Below are 20,393 nucleotides of genomic sequence, written 5' to 3'. Positions count from 1 at the left end.
CAGAGCAATCTGTAGATGGCTTGAAGATGCCCAGGAGAGGCCAAGCTACAAATCAAGACCAGCTGCCATTAGTCCTGGGCATGGTGCTATCAGGCATGGGGCTACTTAGAAAGAGGAAAGGTGCACACCAAGGCCAGGTTCTGCTTGTTTGAGGGATTTTAAGAAAGTCTGAAGCATGAACCAAGACAGGCAGCTTGTAGGGAAAAGCCACGGGAGACAGCTTGGGTGAACCTGCAAGTTGGGTGGGGCATGGTCTCAGGGAATCACCAGGGTGGGGTGAACAGTGATAGTCAGGTTGATGGGGACTCAGATATGGCACCTGCCTGCCTGCTCTGTCGGGGGTTGGGCTCAGAAAAGGAACAATGGGATAGAGAAAATAGAAACATCGATGAGAGAGAAACATCATTGATTGGCTGCCTCCTGCATACTCCCTACTGGGGATTGAGCCCGCAACTTGGGCATATGCCCTGATCAGGAATCTAACCGTGACCCCTTGGTTTCTGGGTTGATGCTCAATCACTGAGCCACACGACTGGGCCAATTGTAATTTTGATGTGTTTTTAGGGGAGATGCGAGTACCTCCTATACCTATGTCCCATCTTGACCAGAGCCAAGTATTCTTCAGAACATTTCCTAAATCCAGGATCATTTTGCACCCAAATTGGGTTCACCTTTGTGAGGGAAAGGGACAGAGAAAGTGCAGTATAGTGGAAGGACCATGGTGTTTTAACCTAGCCATACCTGAGTTGAAATCTTGACTGGGTCCAATATGCTGTGATCTTACCAAGTTATTTAATTTAACCGAGCCCTACTTTCTCCATCCGTAAAATGGGAATGCTAGGATACAATAATGTATAATAATGTATACAAAATATCTGACACATGGCTGGTGCTCACTAAATGGTGCCTATTTATATTTTCTTCCAACATGAAATTTCTTTAATGGAAAACAAAGCCTTCCGTTCCCTAAAATGAAATTAAGTAATTAGTGGAGGAAACTAAACTCTTGCATACTAAAGTGTAAGCGATTTACAGGTAGTTGAGAAAGAGTGGAACATACTCTGACAGGCAAATTGTTGCTAGGCAACTCAGAAACAATGGGACACAGACGGTATGTAGCTAACAGGCTCAGGCTAGGAGTCATCCTGCCTAACACTAGGGTGATTATGCGAAGGCTGCCTTCCTGAAGCAGGTTTTTCCATCTGAGATTCAATGCAAACTTAATCAAAATCTAGGCGAGGCTTTTATATGAACTGACAAGCTGTTTCTAAAATTAATATGATAATGCAGTAGGCCTAGCACATCCAAAACAATCATACTAAAGAACGATCCTAGAAAAATGGAAACGTGGTTATACTAAAACCTGTACATGAATGTTGGTTGCAGCTCTATTTATAATTGCCAGGAAAATGGAAGTGATCCAAATGTTCTTCAACGAGTGAATGAATAAACAAACTGCAATACACTCATAAGATGAAACATTAGCCAACAAACGAAAGGAATGACATTGATACGTGCAACAACCTGGTTAAATATCAAAGGCGTTTTACAGAGTAAAAAAAAAAAAAAGCCAGTCTCAAAAGTTTACATACTCTATGATTCCATTTATATGACATTTTCTAAAAATTAAAGCTGTAATAACAAAGAACGGATTAGTGGTTGCCAGGGATTAGGAGTGGAGAAAAGGTCAAACTATTCATATTCTGAGTGTGGTGATGATTACGTATATTTACATATGTGTTAAAATGAATAGAACTAACCCTGGCCCGTGTGGCTCAGTTGGTTGGAGCATCGTCCTGTACACCAGAAGGTTGGTTTCGGGTTTGATTCCTGATCAGGGCACACGCCTTGGTTGCAGGGTGTGTGCAAGAGGCAACCAATCTATGTTTCTTTCTCACATCGACGTTTCTCTCTCTGTTTCTCTCTCCCTTTCACGCTCTAAAAATCAATAAACATATCCTCAGGTGAGGATTTAAAAAAATGAATAGAACTATGCAATATAAAAAGTCACTTTTACTATATGTCAATTTTTTAAATCAAATTTTGAAAAGAGGAGCAAAGTCTAAAGAAGCTATCTGACTTTCCAATTTATTATAAATTATTATAAGAATCAAGGCTGTGCTACTGGTATTAGGATAAACAAATAGATAAATAAAACAATATAGAGCAGCGGTCGCCAACTGGTGGTCCGCAGGCCATGGTGGTCCCTGAGGTCCAAAAGGTTGTTGACTGCTGATATAGAGAGCCCTGATATAGACCCACATTTATATGGTAACTTGATTTTCAAGAGATGCTAAACCAACCCAATGAGAAAAGAAAGTCTTTTCAACAAACAACGCAGGAACAACTGTATATCTATATGCAAAAGAATGCACTCCTACCGCATATCACACACAATGGTCAATTCAGAGTGGATCATAGACCTAAACATCTAAGCTAAAACCGTGAAGTTGATAGAAGAAAACATAAGAGGATATCTTTGTAACCGAAAGATGGGTAAAGATCTCTTTAGCAAGATTCAGAAAGCAATAACCAAACAAGAAGTATTTGAAAACTTAGACTTCATCAAACTAAAAAAATTGACCTCAACAAAAGTTATCTTCTAGAGAATGAATAAGCAAGCCACAGCCCAGGAGAAAATGTTTGCAAGGCACACATATCTGACTAAAGAATTATTATATCCAGTATCTCTCTCTTTAGTGATGTCTGATCATGGAGCGCCTTGGTGAATGTCTGTTATCTATAAGCCCAATTTATAGAGATGGCTAGAAAATTTAGGTGTCTATTGAATTCTAAATATACTCTGAAATCCCTCCTGTGTATTTGTTTTTCTGAAAGTTTCTCTCTCTCTCTCTCTCTCTCTCTCTCTCTCTCCCTCCCTCCCTCTCTCCCTCTCTCTCTCTCCCATCACTGTGGAAGGCATAAAACTCTAGTTCCACTGAGGGGCCTGTTTAAAATGCACACCAGAAGATTTCTTGTTGTATCAGGCAGTGCTTGTGTTTGCAAACAATAGGACCCACCCACAGTATTTGCATTCCTCAAGCCCTCCATCTTGGAGGCCTCTGGAGTTTTGAGTAGGGAGGTCAGGTAAGAATTTAAGAAATTGTTTCTTCACACTCTCTCATAGGACACCAGGAATCCCATCCTTTAATACTAACAAAATAATCATTGCCTCTTCAGCTAACCCACCACCCTGTCACCATTTCCTTGAGGGTCTATTGCTGGTAACCATCTTAAGTACCAATCTGTGCATCTATCAGGGTCCTTAGATGCAAAAAGCAAAAGCTATGCTGGCACTTTAAGCTAAAAAAAAGAAAAATAGTAGATAACATATCAAATCTTCTGGAGCCAAGAGAGCCAGGCCTTGAAGGTAAGCAGCCAGAAAAAAATGCACAACCTCTTGGTCTCATAACAGGTTACAGCCAGAAATGTCACCATTGCTACTCCCAAAGATCTGGAGACTTCTGCTACCGTACCTGCTTGAAGATCGGTCCCTCATATGTGGCTCTCGCCCTTTATTTCTTACTGCTGATGTGGCTGATCGCTAGAACCTAGGTCGTATGACCGCTCTACAGCTGGGAGCGGTCTGCAGTGTGAGTGTTCTGGCTTCTTCCTTGGGAAGAAAGGGTTTATAATATGGTAGGGTGCCAAAACGTGAAGAGGAGTTGAAAGTTGGAGGAGGACCACAAATAATTAATGTCCACTGCCCAATATCATAATTGGTTTAAATATCCATTTGTAACCCCTGTTACTCATCGGGCATGCTTATGAGTTAATACACCCAGACGCATGACTTCAGTTGCCCAAAGATCTCTGAGCTTCAGGGATCAGTGAAAGCCTCAGTTTAGATTTTGTATCCATATACTGCTTTCTTCCACTAACATGGAAGTGCAGGTGATGTAGAAAGCAGCCGAATCAGCCCACAATACAATCCTGCCCGAGACAGGAAGGCTAGACCTGGTGCCAGGCATGTCCCCACCCCCCTCTCCTGGAAATTCCGTTGCTCTGTCACCATGCAATATGCCTCAGTGACCTTGCCACAATCTTATTTGTTTGTTTATTTATTTATTTTTATTGATTTCAGAGAGGAAGGGAGAGGGAGAGATAGAAACATCAATGATGAGAGAGAATCATTGATCAGCTGCCTCCTGCACACCCCCCCCACTGGGGATCAAGCCCGCAACCAGGGCATGTGCCCTGACTGGGAATCGAACCATGACTTTCTGGTTCATAGGTTGACGCTCAACCACTGAGCCACACCGATCAGGCCTAATTCCTCTATTTATAAAGCAGAATTTCTGGGTAGAAATTCTTGGCAAATGTCAGGCTGCCTCTGTGCCAAGATAGGATTAGGGTTCTCTGCGTCTTGATCACACCAATTGCTCCCAGAAGAGAGAGAGGTAGGCTGTGGCTAAAATTACCGTGTCCAGCCCTACCTGACCCCCAGTAGCCAGGCCATCGTGCCCACTTTGGGAATAGCTAATGTTCCCTGCCTCTCCTGGGGGTCAGGTGGCTGGTTGAGGTGGACTCCAGGGTTTGCAGCAGAAGCGATATCACCTGGGATTAAAGGATTGCTGCTTCTTTAAATCTGATCTCTCAGGGTTATTGCTAGGTTGTTCTTCAGCTCATTTTTCTACTATCATTCACTCAGGACTATCATTTGATCCAGAGAACTAGATCTCTGTGCTCAGGAGGATCTTTTGAAGCCAGAAGGGCTGTGATGGAAGATCACCATTAGCTAAATACATTCATCCAAAACCTTATTACCAGCTGCTCTGCCAGGGCTCTGCCAGGGCTCTGCCTCAGGGGTATGTAACGCAGCACAGACATGGGGGTTTGGGTGGGTCCGTAAAGGATAGTCATGAACGAAGATCAGGGAGTAGCTGACTCATAGCCGGACCACCAACTAGGGTGCTGACCTCCAGCCACTGCTGTTCATCTCCATGCAGGTCCTCATTGCCTCATCGCGGAGCTACTTGAGCAGCCTCCTCACTGGTGTCTCCACCTTCAACAGCTCCCTTCTCTGTCCGCCCCGCGCACCCATTGCTTTTCTCAAACACCTTCAGGGATTTTCCCTGCTTCTAGGAGCTCTTCCCAATCTTTTGGTTAAAAAAATTTCAATGCTTCCCACATCATGAAAATTGGACTGTATGATCAGCTAAAAATAACCAAAAGCTCCATATTAATCAGGGCGTCTTTTATATTAAGTTCTATTTTATTAATCCCAATAGCATCTATATCCATTTGAAATAATACATAATTAAGTGGGGCGTTATTTGTTCACCCGAAGACAATGATTGTTGCCTATAGGATTTCAGTAATTCTGCTTTCTAGTCCATTCTCCCTCAGAGGTTCTATTGTTGGTATAAGGTTCAAATCCATCACACTTTAGCCACCACCTACCTTTCTTTTTTAAAGAAATATGTTTTTATTTATTTCAGAGAGAAGAAGGGAGAGGGAGAGAGAGAGAGACACCAATGATGAGAGAGAATCATTGACCAGCTGCCTCCTGCATGCCCCCTACTGGGGATTGAGCCCACAACCCAGGCATGTGCCTGGACCAGGAAACAAACTATGAGCTCCTGGTTCCTGGGTTGATGCTCAACCACTGAGCTACACTGGTCGGGCCAGCACCTACCTTCTGACCAGAAGCCCCACTACTCTATGGGTCATTTATCTCATGGTGTGCTGGCCATTGCAAAAGCTTGCTTCCTAACTGCCACAACTTTGCTCAGATTTTTCTTATTCTGAAGGCCCTTTTCTGTTCCTCCCTCACTCCATCATTATCTGCCTTCCAAGGATGTTGTCAAAATTAGATAAGATAAGTGACTCAGCTCAACCATTATCTTTCTATGTAACCCTTTCTAAGAAACTTCTCTGTGTTCAGCCTCCTGATTCCCTGGTTGGAAATAATCACTTTTTCCTCTGTGCCCTATTGTACTTTATAGGGATTTCTAACAGTTTTACATGCTTATATCCTTCTACCTAGAGTCTAGGTCCTAGACCAGTGGTTGGCAAACTGCGGCTCGCGAGCCACATGCAGCTCTTTGGCCCCTTGAGTGTGGCTCTTCCACAAAATACTGACTTCTGCGCATGGGCCACAAAGTTTCAATCGCACTGTACATGTGCGCTCGCATGTGGTATTTTGTGGAAGAGCCACACTCAAGGGGCCAAAGAGTCGCATGTGGCTCGCGAGCCGCAGTTTGCCAACCACTGACCTAGACTAAGAACTCCTTGTAAAAGACCTATATCTTACTCATGTTAAGTACCAGTGCCTGATACAACTGAACACTGAATAAATGTCTGTTGAATAACAGAAAGAAAAAGTAACTGTGCTTTATAATATATAACATATATTATGTATATATAAAAATATAAAGTTTTATAAATATATAGTATAATACTTTCCTACTATGAACTTCCCCCTTTGCAGTATTTTCTTGTGCTCCTAATGGTTGAGTGTAAATGACCACGTTTTCACATGACCAAGGGAAATGCATACTAAAACCCCAGTGAGAAACCCTGACACAGCTATTAGGATGCCTAGTATGCCCCTAGTAGTAGAAGAAGTGACCACCCTGAGTGTTGTTGAGAATATGGAGCAACTGGATTGCTCTCACACTGTTGGTGGGGATGTAAAATGGTACAACCACTTTGGAAAACAGTTTGGCAGTTTTGGGTTGTTTTTTTTTTTTAAATTAAACCTACCTACCCTATGATCCATCCTTTCCTAAGGATTTCCCCATGAGAAAAGAAAGTAGACTCCCCCACAAAGACTTGCCCATTGCTTTCTTATCTGCTTCATTTGTAACTAGAGGCCTGGTGCATGGATTCATGCACCGGTGGGATCCCTTGGCCTGGCCTGTGCCCTCTCGCAATCCAGGATCCCTTGGGGGATATTGGACTGCCGGTTTTGGCCCAATCCCCACAGGCTGAAGATCTTTGGTTAATTTCTTCCCATCCTCCCCCCTTCCCTTCCCTCTGAGATTCATCAGTCTATTCCATGTTTCCATGCCTATGTGTTGAGAGTCTGTCCCCTGGTGGTCAGTGTTCATCATAGCTACCAGTCAAGTGGTCGAATGGTCGAACGGTCGAATGGTTGAACAGTCAAACGGTTGCTTAGGCTATATAGATAGCCTCAAACTAAAAACAACCGAAATGTCCATCACTCAGTGAATGATTAAACAAACATTGAGTTTTACACACATTAGAATACAGCTCAGCAAAAAAAAAAAAGGAATGAATTATGCATGCACAACATGAATGAATCTCAAAATAATTATGCTGTGTGGAAGAAGGCAGACAAAAGCAGAGTACACCCCATGTGATACCATCTATATAAATCTTTAGAAAATACAAACTAATCTATGGTGACAGAAGGCGGATCAGTGGTTGCCTGGGGAACATGGGCAGGGAAAGGCTGGAGGAAAGGATTAGAAGGGGCGTGAAGAAACCTTTTGGGTTGAGTGATATGTTTACTATCTTGACTATTATAATGCTTTTGCATGTATATACATATGTCAAAACTTGGCAGATTATATGCTTTAAATATGTAAAGTTACTGTGTGTCAATTGTACCTCAATAAGGCTATTTAAAATAATACCTATGCGATAGATGCAGAGGTTGAAGAGGAGGGAATGAGAAGATATACTCTCTATGGTTGAGCCTCCAAAAGTTGGCAGTGGGGCATCCCAAACACAGGTGAAGGAGGTAGTTTTGTGTAGGGGTGACAACACCTCCTCAGCAACAGAAGGGATAAAAGAGCAGCTGGGAACAGACGTGTATGTCTATAGGTTTGGTCACAGGGAGTCCTGTCTATTGACTTCCTTTTTTAATGGAAATTTGGGGGCAAAAGCATCTGCTGGGAGTGAGGTGAATGAGGTTTGAAATAATCACTGCAGATGGAATATAATGTGTCTAGAACAAGGAAGAATGGTTTCCAGAAAGGGATGAGGGAACCGCTAAGATGGGTCCAAATAAATCAATAGTGGTTCCTCTCTCACCTCTCGTGGGATTTCCTCCAGCGGCAACGTCAGGCATGAAGTAGTAGACCGTTCAATTCACACGGGGTTGGGGAGTTTGCTAGACAGCATGACAAAGAGATAAATAGGAAGGAAGTTCAGATTATTAATGGAGCATGAAATCTAAGGTGAAGGAGTGGAAAGAAGAAAGGAGAAGAAAGCTAATACTTTGTGATAAGAAATAGAAACCTATGGGATGGAGGTTCTGAGGCATCTGGGAAGGGTGGTAGGGAAATAGTTGAATTAACAAAGGGAAGAATTGAACGCTGTGATCAGAGAGCAGAGCGTAAATGCATGAATTAGTCATTTTCAAGGTAGAGAAGCTTTGGATGGTGACAAGAGTCACAGTGGGACTGAGGTAGGACACTTGGGATGACTTGGGGGTCAAGGTAAGAAAGCTCATATGGAGTGCTATTGGGAATATTGTTTGGATGTTGTTGAGGGTGTCACAAGAGCACTATTGAACCTGTTCGCTGTCCCTTCACTTCCTGTAAGTTGACATTCTGAGGTGGAAGCTTGATCAGGTTTAAGTTTGATTTTCTTTTCTTTTGCAAGACTCCTTCACAGGTAGTGGGGTGCACTTTTATACAGACATATGTAATGCTTGGTTGTGTCTCTTTCTGCAACCTTTGCCCAAATTCATTAATTCAATAAGGTCATGACTGGTGACATTCTAAATCAATCATTCCTTATTCACATACTACCTTCTCTAATTGCTCAGTCACCCAGAGACACAGTTCATAGAGAGTAAGTGCTTGTTTCCCCTTTATTTAAAGTGTTTTATTTCCCTTGGTTTCTTAGCATCTCTCTGAAAGGTGATGAATTAGTTTTATTTTTAAAACTCTGAACACATGGATTTAAGAATATTTGATGTAGTTCAACCCATTGCAATAATTATTCTTTTTTTAAAAAATATATCTATTGATTTCAGAGAGGAAGGGAGAGGGAGAGAGAGATAGGAATACCAATGATGAGAGAGAATCATTGATTGGGTGCCTCCTGCACACACGAATGTCCCACTGGGGACAGAGCCTGTAACTCGAGCATGTGCCCTGACCAGGAATCAAACAGTGACCTCCTGGTTCATAGACCAACATCAATCACTGAACTATGCCAGCCGGGCTCACTGAATTCTTTGATTGCCGTGACCATACTGGTGTTCCAGGGTCCAAGTAAGCATAGTAGTCTTGATAACAAAGGTAAATATTTGCCATCCTTAGAAAGCAACACCAAACACCCAGCTCCAACACACCTCCAGCTTTTTATATGTGAATGAACACTCCTCATGCTTCGTGTCTGCATGCTGAACATCTGTTTTAATTGTACGTTGCATTGTGTCACTATGCTTTGATTCAGAGTGACTTTCTCATATTATGGCCTGTATTTGCATTGAACACAAACTTCAAATAAAGAGAAATAAATGGCTGAAAGAGGAACCAAGAAGAGGAGGGGGAGGTGGAAGAAGAGAAGACCAGCTCCAGGGCCTCAGAGGAGCAGGGCTCTGACCTCAGAGGTCACCCCAAGAACTGCCAAGAAAGAGCAGCATCTGCACCCAGGGCTGGAGCAGCTTTCCAGGGAACGTCTACCTGGGCTCTACCAGCTTTTCTCTGTGTCCCTCCCACTCTGGGGTAGAAGCCAATGTCCCCCGGCACTGCTTGCCACGCCATAGTGAGGACACGGCTCTGTTCCTGTGCTTCGGATGTGACCCCTCTCTCTGAGTCTCCTCCAGATGCTTGCACCCCTTTCCAAGGTCACTGCAAAAAAGGATGACACTACACACACTCACACACCCAAGATTGCACACAATAAGACTTGGACGGGACCTGCACTGTTGCTGGTCCCGGTAGATAGATAGAGGGCTTGATCACTCACGCTTGGGGGGATACTGAGCTATGTTGTCTGCACCCCACGTTGTGAGAGATACCCCAGTGACAACAGTGTGGGAGCAGGGGCAAGAGCACGTGCAGGGGAAGCTGAGGGACACATGGCCTGTCTACCTCAGGGCTCTGCCCCAAGATCAGGCTTGGTCAACTCAGCCCTCTCACAAGTAGGCACAGGCCCAGTCCAGGGATGATGGGAAGTGCATCCGCCCAGCTGCGTTAGGCAACTGTGAGTTGTCCTACCATGTGGTCCCAGCTTCCCCATCTCTGAGTGGAGGTGATCACAGTGCCTACTTCAGAGGGCTGCTGAGATGGTTAGAAGCGATGATATAAATGGTCCCTAATACGGGCTGGCGTACAAAGACAGTGTACCAGCGCCTTGCAACTTTCCGCAGAGCCGTGTGTGTTGCAGGAGCCAGGTGCTTGGGAAGAAATGGCACCTGAAGGAGGGGAGCAGGAGGAGGGCTCCCAAGGGGCAAGGACTCAGCCTGACATGCCTCCAGGTTCTTGGCAACCGCCCCGAGCAGGTGCACGGCCGCTCAGCCTGCCCAGCGGTGAGCTCCCAGGCTCCGAGACAAAGGAGTGAACTCTAGACCCCCGCGGCCTGCGGAGAGATGACACACATCTTGCCGAGCAGCGTGATCCCAGGCGGCTCTGAGGGCCCTTGTTACATTCTTGGCCTACAGGAGAGGCCTGCGCTTGGGTTTCGGTTGATCTTGGCCTCCTCGCTGACCTGGGGCGCTATTTCCTCCTCCTCTCCTCTCCCCCTCCCTCCCCACCTTCCCTTTCAAAAATGTTTAAGGGCTTTTGTCAGTGAATGGCCTTATTCATAGAGCGGGCGAGCTGACAGTTTGCAGAGCTAAATGGGCACTTAACCGTGTGTCTAATAAATCTGCAACAAAAATAAACAGAAGGGAAGAGGTTTGGGAACGAGAGGTCAGGTATGAAAGGCGCCTGTCACAGTGATTTACCGCAGCCCCGGCCCCTCCTGGCCGCTGCTGACCTGGGTTTGCCAGAGGCCGACCCCAGGGCAGCCAGAGGGTGGGTCTGAATGGGCAGGCGGTGGGAGAGGAGGCAGGGAAGGTCTTGGCCGCCACTGCCCGCTGGGAGGCAAGCACAGAATGCAAAGAAGCAAAACCAGGCTGGTGCCCACACCTCCCCTCAGGATCCACACCCAGATTACCAATGGCATTACCAGATCTCTCCCTCCCCAGCCACCTCCACCCAGGATTTGGGTGACAACCTGGGATTAGAGGCATATTCAGGTGGATTGTTGTTCCAGTGTTAATCACCCTTCCAGGTGCATAGGGGCCTAAGACATTAACCCTCTCCTAGCGGCCCTAGCTGGAGGGACATGCTGAGAGTTGTACATCCCACGAATGCCCTTCCCTGCCCGGAGAGAGGCCATCTCACGATGAGGGCAGGTGGAAATTCCGCAAAAACCTAGCTGAACCCCTGCCCCCGCCCCAAACTCACTAAAGTGAAAGGTTCTCTAGGAAGATTCAAGCTCACCCTGGCTGTTTTGGCTCAGTGATTAGAGCGTCAGCCCGAGGACTGAAGGGTCTTGGGTTCGATTCTGGTCAAGGGCATGTACCTCGGTTGCAGGCTCGATCCCTGGCCCTGGGTCAGGGTGCATGCAGAAGGCAACTAATCAATGTGTCTCTCTCACATCGATGTCTTCCTCTCTTTTTCTCTCCCTTCCTTCCACTCTCTCTAAAATTCAATGGGAAAAATATTCTTAGGAGGAGGAGGAGGAGGAGGAGGAGGAGGAGGAGGAGGAGGAGGAGAGGGAGAAGGAGGAGAAGGAGACACATTGCTGCACCCCCGTCCCCCCATTAGCACTAGCACGGCGCTCCTCACAGGACAGGCGTTGAGGAAGTAAGTACCTGTGGACTTGAACTGTGGCTGACAGCGCTTATGGCTGTGTTCTAAGGACAGAAGCTTCTGGCCCCGGTGGTTTGAGGTCTCTCCCAGTCTCCTCTCTGCAGGTGGAAAGTGTTTGGACAGGTTCAAGCCTCGGACTAATGAGAGGGCACAGTCCTCTCATTGCCACGTGCAAGTCCCAGCTTGGAGGTCAGAGCCCTCCCAGCACTATTATAGCCAACAGCTAGAGTTGTAAGCTTGAACCTATGGGCCAAACCTGTGGTCCCACGTGCCTGAGTGATGTGGGCTTGATAGCGTTCAGGTGCATGTAGTTGAGTAGGATCGAAACCCACGAGAGTGTTGTAAACATTTTGACAACGCCCTTACTTTGCCTTGTGGAATCTGCTATAAAATAAAGACACGGCTTGTAGTCCGTGGCGCTGTCGCTAGCTCTCCATCAGAGAGGACAGCGTCCCACCGAGACCCAGCTTTCTTCTCTTGTCTGTCTTTTCTTAACCCTTCACTGCCCCCTCTCAGGGTCACTGAACCTGGCTGAGCTGGCGTGGCACATAAGGCACCTGGGACTGAGTGTGCCATGGCCGTGCCAGCTCGCCACAGGAAAGGATGCTTCTGGCTACGGCCCAACCCAAGGTTTTAGATTTCACTCCAGCTATGACCTTCACCTTTGCCCTTCAGCCATTCTCTAGGATGGACACACCTCCCTCTGCCACCTGCTAACATCGCCTCATGAGCCAGGCCAAATGACCTCACCAAGGCACAGCTACCAAACATGACTTTGGCCCGGACAGGCTTTTACTTTGTTTTAGACAGATGTCTCCGAAGGCGTTGTCTTCCTCCCAAGCTGACTGCCGCAACACGGCCTGTGGTCCCCTTGAGGGGGAATCCGAGGGCATCTTCTTCAGTACCTTTCCCACAAGGCATTAGCAAAATGGGGCAAACTGACCCTTGGCCATGGGGGCCTTCACGTATGGACTTCCATCACCCTTGCCCGCTGGCCCCTGGGGAAACAGGCCCAGCACTGCTGCCCATGGGTGACGAGAAGGTGTCTGCAGACGACGGAGATTTGGCTCCGCCCTCTCTCTTGCCTCTGAAGTGACTGGGAAACCCCAGAAAGAAGCTGAGAAAGTGAGGAGGGAACTTCTGGGCACAGGGGTCATTGGATGGTCCTGCTCAGGACTCTGCACAGAACAACCTATCTACCTACACGCATAGAATACTGTGCAGCGGGTGCTGGGTGCAAAAGGGCAAGAGGAGGGGACAGGGCTTGGTGCCAAATCAGTGCCCACTGGCATTCGGAAGGCCGGGCCTGGCCCACCCTGGGTCACAGAGCACAGCTCTACAGAGCTGAGGCAGGAGGCAGGCCTGAGGCTGGTAACGTGCACTTGCCCTTGGGCTCAGGGCTTCCAAACAGAAAGAAAGGTAATCTGAGGTCTTGACCCCTCCCCTGAAATCCTTTCAACCCTTAGGGACAGGAGACAATGCCAAGGTGACAGGCTAGGACTCAGGGCTGGAAGTCAGAAACAGTGGTGGGGCCCAGGCTCAGGGACCCTGTGTGGGCAGATGTATGCGTGCAAGGATGGCCACTGTCCAGCACCTCAGACAAGGATAACAGGAGAGTCCAGGACCAGAGACCCAACACCATCGTAGGAAAACGGAATCCACATGAAAGGCCCTTGGGGGCGGGAGGAGGGGTGACGAGGACATAACAAGGAGCGAGACTCCGTCGGCACAGATCCACGTGCTGACTTGGGCCGCTCTGTAACCTCTTTGGCCCATTCTGACACCACCCGGTAGGCAGATCATAAACCCGTACGTGGGGTGGGCTGGAGGCAAAGAAGCTTCTGCACACACCACACAAGAGACCGTGCACAGGCGCTGGGTGTGGCCTGCACAGACCTGTTCTCAAGGCCAAAGCCTTCTTCCCTCCTTTGTCTATTCACAAGAGTCAAGGATAAAAACTGCTTTCTCTTTGTTGACCTCAACGGCGAAAGCAATGCAGGCAGGGCCTCCGCCAGGTCACACAGCAGTCACGTTCTCACTGTCCACGCTGACAGGGGGAAGCGGGCGGCCGGAGTGCTGAACACCAGCCGATCATTCCTGTCTCACGTCCACGGTTCGCTTTGCAGAACTAGAAGCAGGTCCTGCTTCCCAGTGGAGCCGTTATTCAAGTCAGTTGCTATTTCCTGAGCCCGCGCTGGGCAGCGACCGTGTAGTCATGGACAGCGCACATGACAGGCGCTCTGCTCTGGAGGACATCACAAGTGAACCCGGGGAGGATGACCGTGAACCCCTGTGGGACCAGCCTCTGGGCCAGTCTGCAGGGCAGGCAGCCGGGAGTCGGCGTTCTCTCTAGGATGTCTGCAGCCCGCCTCTTCCCGGGGCTTCCGAAAAGAGGGACATCATTTCAAACTTGAAATCACAGAGCCCATCTGGCCAAGTCCTTCTCCAATCTTCTTCTGTTAGAAGTTGCAGAACCCGTCACCCAAGTGTACACCGAGTACAGAAAGATAATCAAGAAACCAATCGACATGATTACCTGGAGGGGACGGCGGGCACAGGGCAGAGGGGGCAGGAGGGCAGCAAGACTTTTTCTTACAGCAGCTTGAGTTTTGAAGCAAATACGTTGATGATCTCTTCGGAAAAAGTAGGGCCAGTTTTGAAGGTGGAAGCCCCAAAGGTTCAGTGCCTGATGGAGTTGCGCTGGCAGAAGGTGGTGGGAGGGGGGTGAGCGGAGCCCCCACCACCTGCCCCGTCCTCACCCAAGGGCACTGGTGGGTCTGCCTTTTGCCCTCTGCCCGAGACACCATGGGCCTGGCCTGGTCTTTTCTTTTCTAGCTGAGAGACCACAGCCCAGGGAGCAGGGCTCTGCCTCTGGGTCTCTCTTCCCATGAGATAGTCAAGAAGAGTCACACGCCCTCCGCCGAAGAAACCAATGCACCCGGCCCTTTTGAAAGATTTATTTTTCATTAAAAAATAAAAGTTATCTTAACAGATCCGCATTGCAGCTTCCAGGGATGGCAACTTAACGGAGCGAGAAAAAACCAGGCTGCTTGGTTCTCAAGTCACCTGACACTCTCATCAGGGGTTCCAAGGCACACGTGTCTTCAAACAAACAAACTTTATTCAGAAACAGTGGGAATAACGCAGAACTCCCTTCCCCCGACTCTTTCCAGCCCGCCCTCCTCAACCACCCCCCCTCCACAACAACCAACAAACCTGAAATTCTCTTTTAAAAACTACAGAAATAAGTGCTGAGTCAGCAGGAAACCTGAGCGAGCTGCCCCAGCCCGCCGTATCTTTCTGCTTTGCTGACTGGATGCCCAGAGGCCTGGCAAGGAGAGAGCTGAGCCGCACCCCGGGACCGTGCCAGGTGGGGTGCTCACCCAGCGCCATAGCCTTCAGCGGGGGCAGGCAGTTCCAAGGCACTGTCTCCCTTTATGCAGGGCATCCTGTGGCTAAAGCATCCTTTCAGGAAGAGAGAGGCCTAAGGCACGTGTGAGTCTTCTCAAATGCTTGTGATGAAAATGCCAAATGCCAAGGAGACCTGTGGGAGGGAGGGAGGGAGAAAGGGAGGGAGGTAGGTGGCTCTCTTCGCCCTCCCTTTACCAGGCTTTGGGGAGTTTTGCTCTCCTCTTCTCCTGCCTTCTCTCTTTCCCTTCTCCCCAGTGTCCCCTGCCCCTCAAAGAGTTTGATTTTAGCTTGACGGTGGCGGGGGTTCCGAAGAGGCTACTGGCAACTCCTGTGGCTGGCCTGGCGGCTCAGCCACCTCCAAGGGGACATGGCAGGCTTGAGGTTCCTGGGTGTCACAGCGCTCCTCCTGTCCCTGCGAGGGCGTGGGGCACTCCTGGCGCTGCGCCTGGCTGTTCATCTTCTCTTCAGCTTCGATCTCTTCGGAGGTGGGGATGGAGTTCTTCTTGGGGCGGCCTTTGGGCTTGGTGGGCGCTTCCTGGCCACCTTTAAGGACCTGGATGGGAGACAAGTGGGCATTAGATGCAAGAAAGAGCGCCTTCCCTCCACTTGACACTCAAAAGCATCTATGTCGTTCCCTCCCAGCAGTGACAGAGTTTGGCGAGAAGTATCTTCAGCCTGCCACCTCCAGGCTGCAAAGACATCTCCATCCTTTACACGCTCGACGCGCTTTTAGTCAGTATCACATACTTTTTGGCATTAAATAAAAGGATCACAGACCTATAAAAAAATCCAACTTCAATAATGAGGAAAGAAATGAAAATTAAGATGTTAATGGGGTAGCAATGAAGTTGACAAGTAAAACGAAAAAGACAATATTTGTAGCAAGCAGGGAAATAAACATACACTCCAGGGTCAACAGAGGTTGGTACAACCTGTCCAAAGGGCAGTCTGAGAGTTCAAATCAATCACAAGTTTTACAATGTGCACACTCTGACACAAAGATTCCATTTCTAATAATTTAGCTCGAGAAAGTCATCAAAGACAAAAATTGACCTGCAAAACTATTCGTGCCTGGCCTGGCGTGACTCAGTGGTTGAGCATCGGTCCATGAACAAAGAGGTCACCAGCAGTTCCCAGACAGGGCACCTGCCTGGGTTTTGGGCTCGATCCTCAATAGGGGCCCGATTCTCTCTCATCATTGATGTTTCTAGCGCGCTCTCTCCCTCTCCCTTCCTCTCTGAAATCAATAATATATATATTTACATATATATGCTAGTAGTTGCTGATTTCCTGGGCAGCTAGTGAGAAGGGCTAGCACAGATAATCAGGAGCGGGGTATATTTTTTGCTACTTTCACACCTAGCTTACTCTTCTCTTCCCCATTTGAACAAAAGCTCTTTGAAGGTAAATCCTGCATCAATTCCTTGCTTTTTGCACTCTAAGCATCTGACGTCCCCCTAACTCTCCATGCAGTCACTAAATATTTGTTGACTTCCGGAAACAGTAGCAGAGTACTCCCAGGTGCTGAATTATAAGAATGAATGTGGGGGGGGGGGGGGCTGTGGAGGGGTAATGAGGGGATAAGGACACATATGTAATACCTTAATCAATAAAGAAAAATTTTAAATAAGAATGAATGTAGTAACTTGATAAACAATAGTCCCCCTTTTTAAAAAACAGCTTTATTGAGATATAATTCACATACCATCCATTTCTGGCGTACAATTTAGTGATTTTTAGTATAGTCAAAAAATGTGCAACTATCACCAGAATCCAATTTTAGAACATGTCATCACCCCCAAAAGAAACCCCATGCCCAAGAGCAGCCACTCTCCATTTCTCCCCAACTTCGGCCCCCGAACCCTAGGCAACCACTAATCTGTTTTCTGCCTCTACAAATGTGCCTATTCTGGACATTTCATATGAATGGCATCATATAATATGTCATCCTTTGTGACTGGCTTCTTTCTCTTAGCATAATGTTTTCAAGGTTCACCCATGTTATAGCACATACCAGTACTGCATTCCTTTTACTGGCCAAATGATACCCATTGTATGGATATACCACATTCTGTTTACCCATTCATCAGTTAACGGACATTTGATGGACACTTGAGTTGTTTCCACCTTCTGGCTATTGTGAATAATGCCTCTATGAACATGGATGTGCACATATCTGTTCAAGTCCCTGCTTTCACATCTTTTGGGTCTATACACAGAAGTGAAATTGCTGGCTCACACGGTGACTCCATGGTTAACATTTTGAGGAACTTCCACGCTATTTTCCAAAGCAGCCGCACCATGTGACAGTCCAGTCAGCAGCATATGAGGATCCTATTTCTCTCCGTCCTCACCAGCACTTGTTATTATGGTGGTTTTTTCTCCATTAAAACCATCCAGTGGGTGTGAAGCGGTTATCGTTCTGTTTTGATTTGCATTTCCTTGATGACGAATGACGCTGAGCATCTTTCCATGGGCCAATTGTCTATCTTCTTTGGAGAGCTGTCTGTTCAAATCCTTTGCCCGTTTTTAAATTTTTATTACTGAGTCGTAAGAGTTCTTTATGTATTCTGGATACAAGCCTCTTACCAGGTACAAGATTTGTAAATATCTGCAGGTTGTCTTTTCCCTTCCTTGATGTCCTTCACAGCACAAAACATTTTAATTTTGCTGATGGCCAATTGCTTTTTTCTTTTGTTATTTGTGCTTTGGGTGTTATATCTAGGAAGGTTTTGCCTAACCCAAGGTCATGAATATTTACTCATACTTTCTTCTAAGAGATTTATTGTTTTAGCCTACACATTTAGGTCTATGAGTCATCTTGAGTACATTTCTGTGTGCGGTATGAGGAAAACCATACGTTCTCAACAAACACCACCTTTTAGCTGGGAATCCGCCCAGCCACGGTGCTTTCCGCCGAAACACACAGACTGGAAGGGCGCCTCTAACAAGGCGTAGATGTCGACAGAATCCACTTTTGGGGAGAAGACACCCCTGGTGTTGTTTTTTCACGTCAGTGTCAGTATCTGATGTTGATTTCAGCGCAGCCTGTTGAAAGCGCCTGCATGTGCCAAGATGGAATTTACATGTTGCAAGCAGCTCCACTCGGTATGAAAGAGGTTACACAGAACGAAGGTGCCCCATGTAGCAATCCTGTTATAAAAGGGCAAGTCTAAGGACGCCACCTAATTGGCAAAAGAAAGTCCAGCCCAGCAATTAGAGAGCACCACCCACGCGGCTTGGATTGACCCACCTGGCTGTTTTCGTACACACACACACACACACACACACACACACACGCCCCAAAACAATCACACCATTTTCTAAGTGGAATAAAACACTCCAGTGCCAGCAATAATTAGGAGATACCTACACTCTTGGCTGCTTTCCATACTCGACCTCTGGCCCTGCCTCCCAGCACACCTGACACGCCATTATCTCACCACCGCCTCACACCAGGAGCTGCGCGTTCTCATGCACCCAGTGGCCCTTCCCCCGGGACTCCTACTGCCCAATTATTCCTGGAGCCTCATTTAGTCTCCTTGGCCCTGAGTGGGCAGACAACCCATTGCACACAAGGTCCCATGTCACTGGGAAAAACAACTAACACCATCTCCTTCTGGTAGCCATTCCCAGTGACAGATCCCTCTAGGCCAGGGATGGCGAACCTATGGCACGCGTGTCAGAGGTGACACGCGAACTCATTTTTTTGGTTGATTTTTCTTTGTTAAATGGCATTTAAATATATAAAATAAATATAAAAAATGTAAGTCTTTGTTTTACTATGGTTGCAAAGATCAAAAAATTTCTATATGTGACACGGCACCAGAGTTAAGTTAGGGTTTTTCAAAATGCTGACACGCTGAGCTCAAAAGGTTCGCCATCACTACACTAGGCTCTAACATGAGATCAAATGTCCTATTGCTAAGGACGTCAGGACAAAGCCTCGCTTCCTGTCCAAGGTGCTTAGGTGGGGGGCAGGCAGTTGGACTAGCGCAGTGGTCGGCAAACTCATCAGTCAACAGAGCCAAATATCAACAGCACAACGATTGAAATTTCTTTTGAGAGCCAAATTTTTTAAACTTAAACTATATAGGTGGGTACACTGTTATTAACTTAATTAGGGGACTCCTAAGGCTTAGGAAGAGCCACACTCAAGGGGCCAATGAGCCGCATGTGGCTCACGAGCCACAGTTTGCCGAGTACAGTAGCAAATCAGTGCAGGGAGGGGCCTGCTACCTGCCCCATTATTTAGACAGGAACCTGAGCTGAGCAGGCAGAGGTGGTTCATCACCGTCAGAGAGCAAGCCAAGGGCAGGGCCAAGATTTGAACACAAAACCCCTTTCTGACTTTCCAATATTTATCTGCAGTTACCCAACCTCCCAGCAGAGCCCAGGCCACAGGCTCATTACCGGGAGAGCTCTGTGCTCCTTTTGCCTGCAGCTCTATGGGAAAGGGAGAGCCACGTAACTGACGGCCATGTCCACAGAGCTGGGAAGCAAATTGGGATTCTCTAGCAGGAGTCTCTTCCCAGGACACGGCTCAGCGGGCTTTCTCCTCTTGGAGGGGGCATTTTCCACGAGCCCTGACTTGAAGGAGCTGGCAGGGTGCAGCTGGTTGGCGTGTGGGGAAGGAGAAACCACAAACCCCCGGGGATGCGCTTAACCAGAGCCCCCAGAATCTGGCTTATCTCTTCTGGTCGCCCAAAGTCTGGACTCTCTGGAGATGTGAATTGCATGGACAGGTAAATAATTTTTTAAAAATAATAATAGCCTGGCCAGTGTGGCTCAGTGGTTGAGTGTCAACCTATGAACCAGGAAGCTTAATTCCTGGTCAGGGCACATGCCCGCCTTGTGGGCTTGAACCCCAGTGAGGGCCTTGCAGGAAGCAGCCGATCAATGATTCTCATCATTGATGTTTCTATCTTCCTCTCCCTCTCCCTTCGTCTCTGACATCAATAAAAATATATTTTTTAAAAATAATGTCAACCAAAGAACTTGTATGCATATATGCATAACACATGGACACTGATAATAGGGTGGTGAAGGCCTGGGGTGGGGGGTGGGGGGGCGGGAGCAGGCTAGAAGAGGTCAATGGGGAAAAAGGGGGACATGTAATACTTTCAACAATAAAGATTTGAAAAATAATAAAATAAAAATAATAATAATGAAAAGAAGAGTAGCAGTTAATACTTC

At 47.2% G+C, this 20,393-nt stretch overlaps 1 protein-coding gene across 2 annotated transcripts in view; it reads right to left on the bottom strand.

Annotated features, from left to right (window-relative positions):
- Positions 1-14,728: 14,728 nt before the first annotated feature.
- The window catches only part of BARX2 (BARX homeobox 2), a 57,566-nt gene continuing 51,901 nt past the window's right edge, over positions 14,729-20,393 (bottom strand). The window contains exon 4 of one of the 2 annotated variants that reach the window (XM_059677198.1): positions 14,729-15,750. In XM_059677198.1, the coding sequence (XP_059533181.1) occupies positions 15,481-15,750 (270 nt within the window). In that variant the 3' untranslated portion in view covers positions 14,729-15,480. Of the gene's footprint in view, positions 15,751-16,834; positions 18,383-20,393 lie in introns of those variants that run through there. The other variant, XM_059677199.1, reaches the window with a different exon arrangement.

Source organism: Myotis daubentonii, chromosome 19 (genome assembly GCF_963259705.1).
Source record: "Myotis daubentonii chromosome 19, mMyoDau2.1, whole genome shotgun sequence".
Classification (NCBI taxonomy): Eukaryota; Metazoa; Chordata; class Mammalia; order Chiroptera; family Vespertilionidae; genus Myotis; species Myotis daubentonii.
This window is presented reverse-complemented; position numbering and strand designations above follow the sequence as displayed.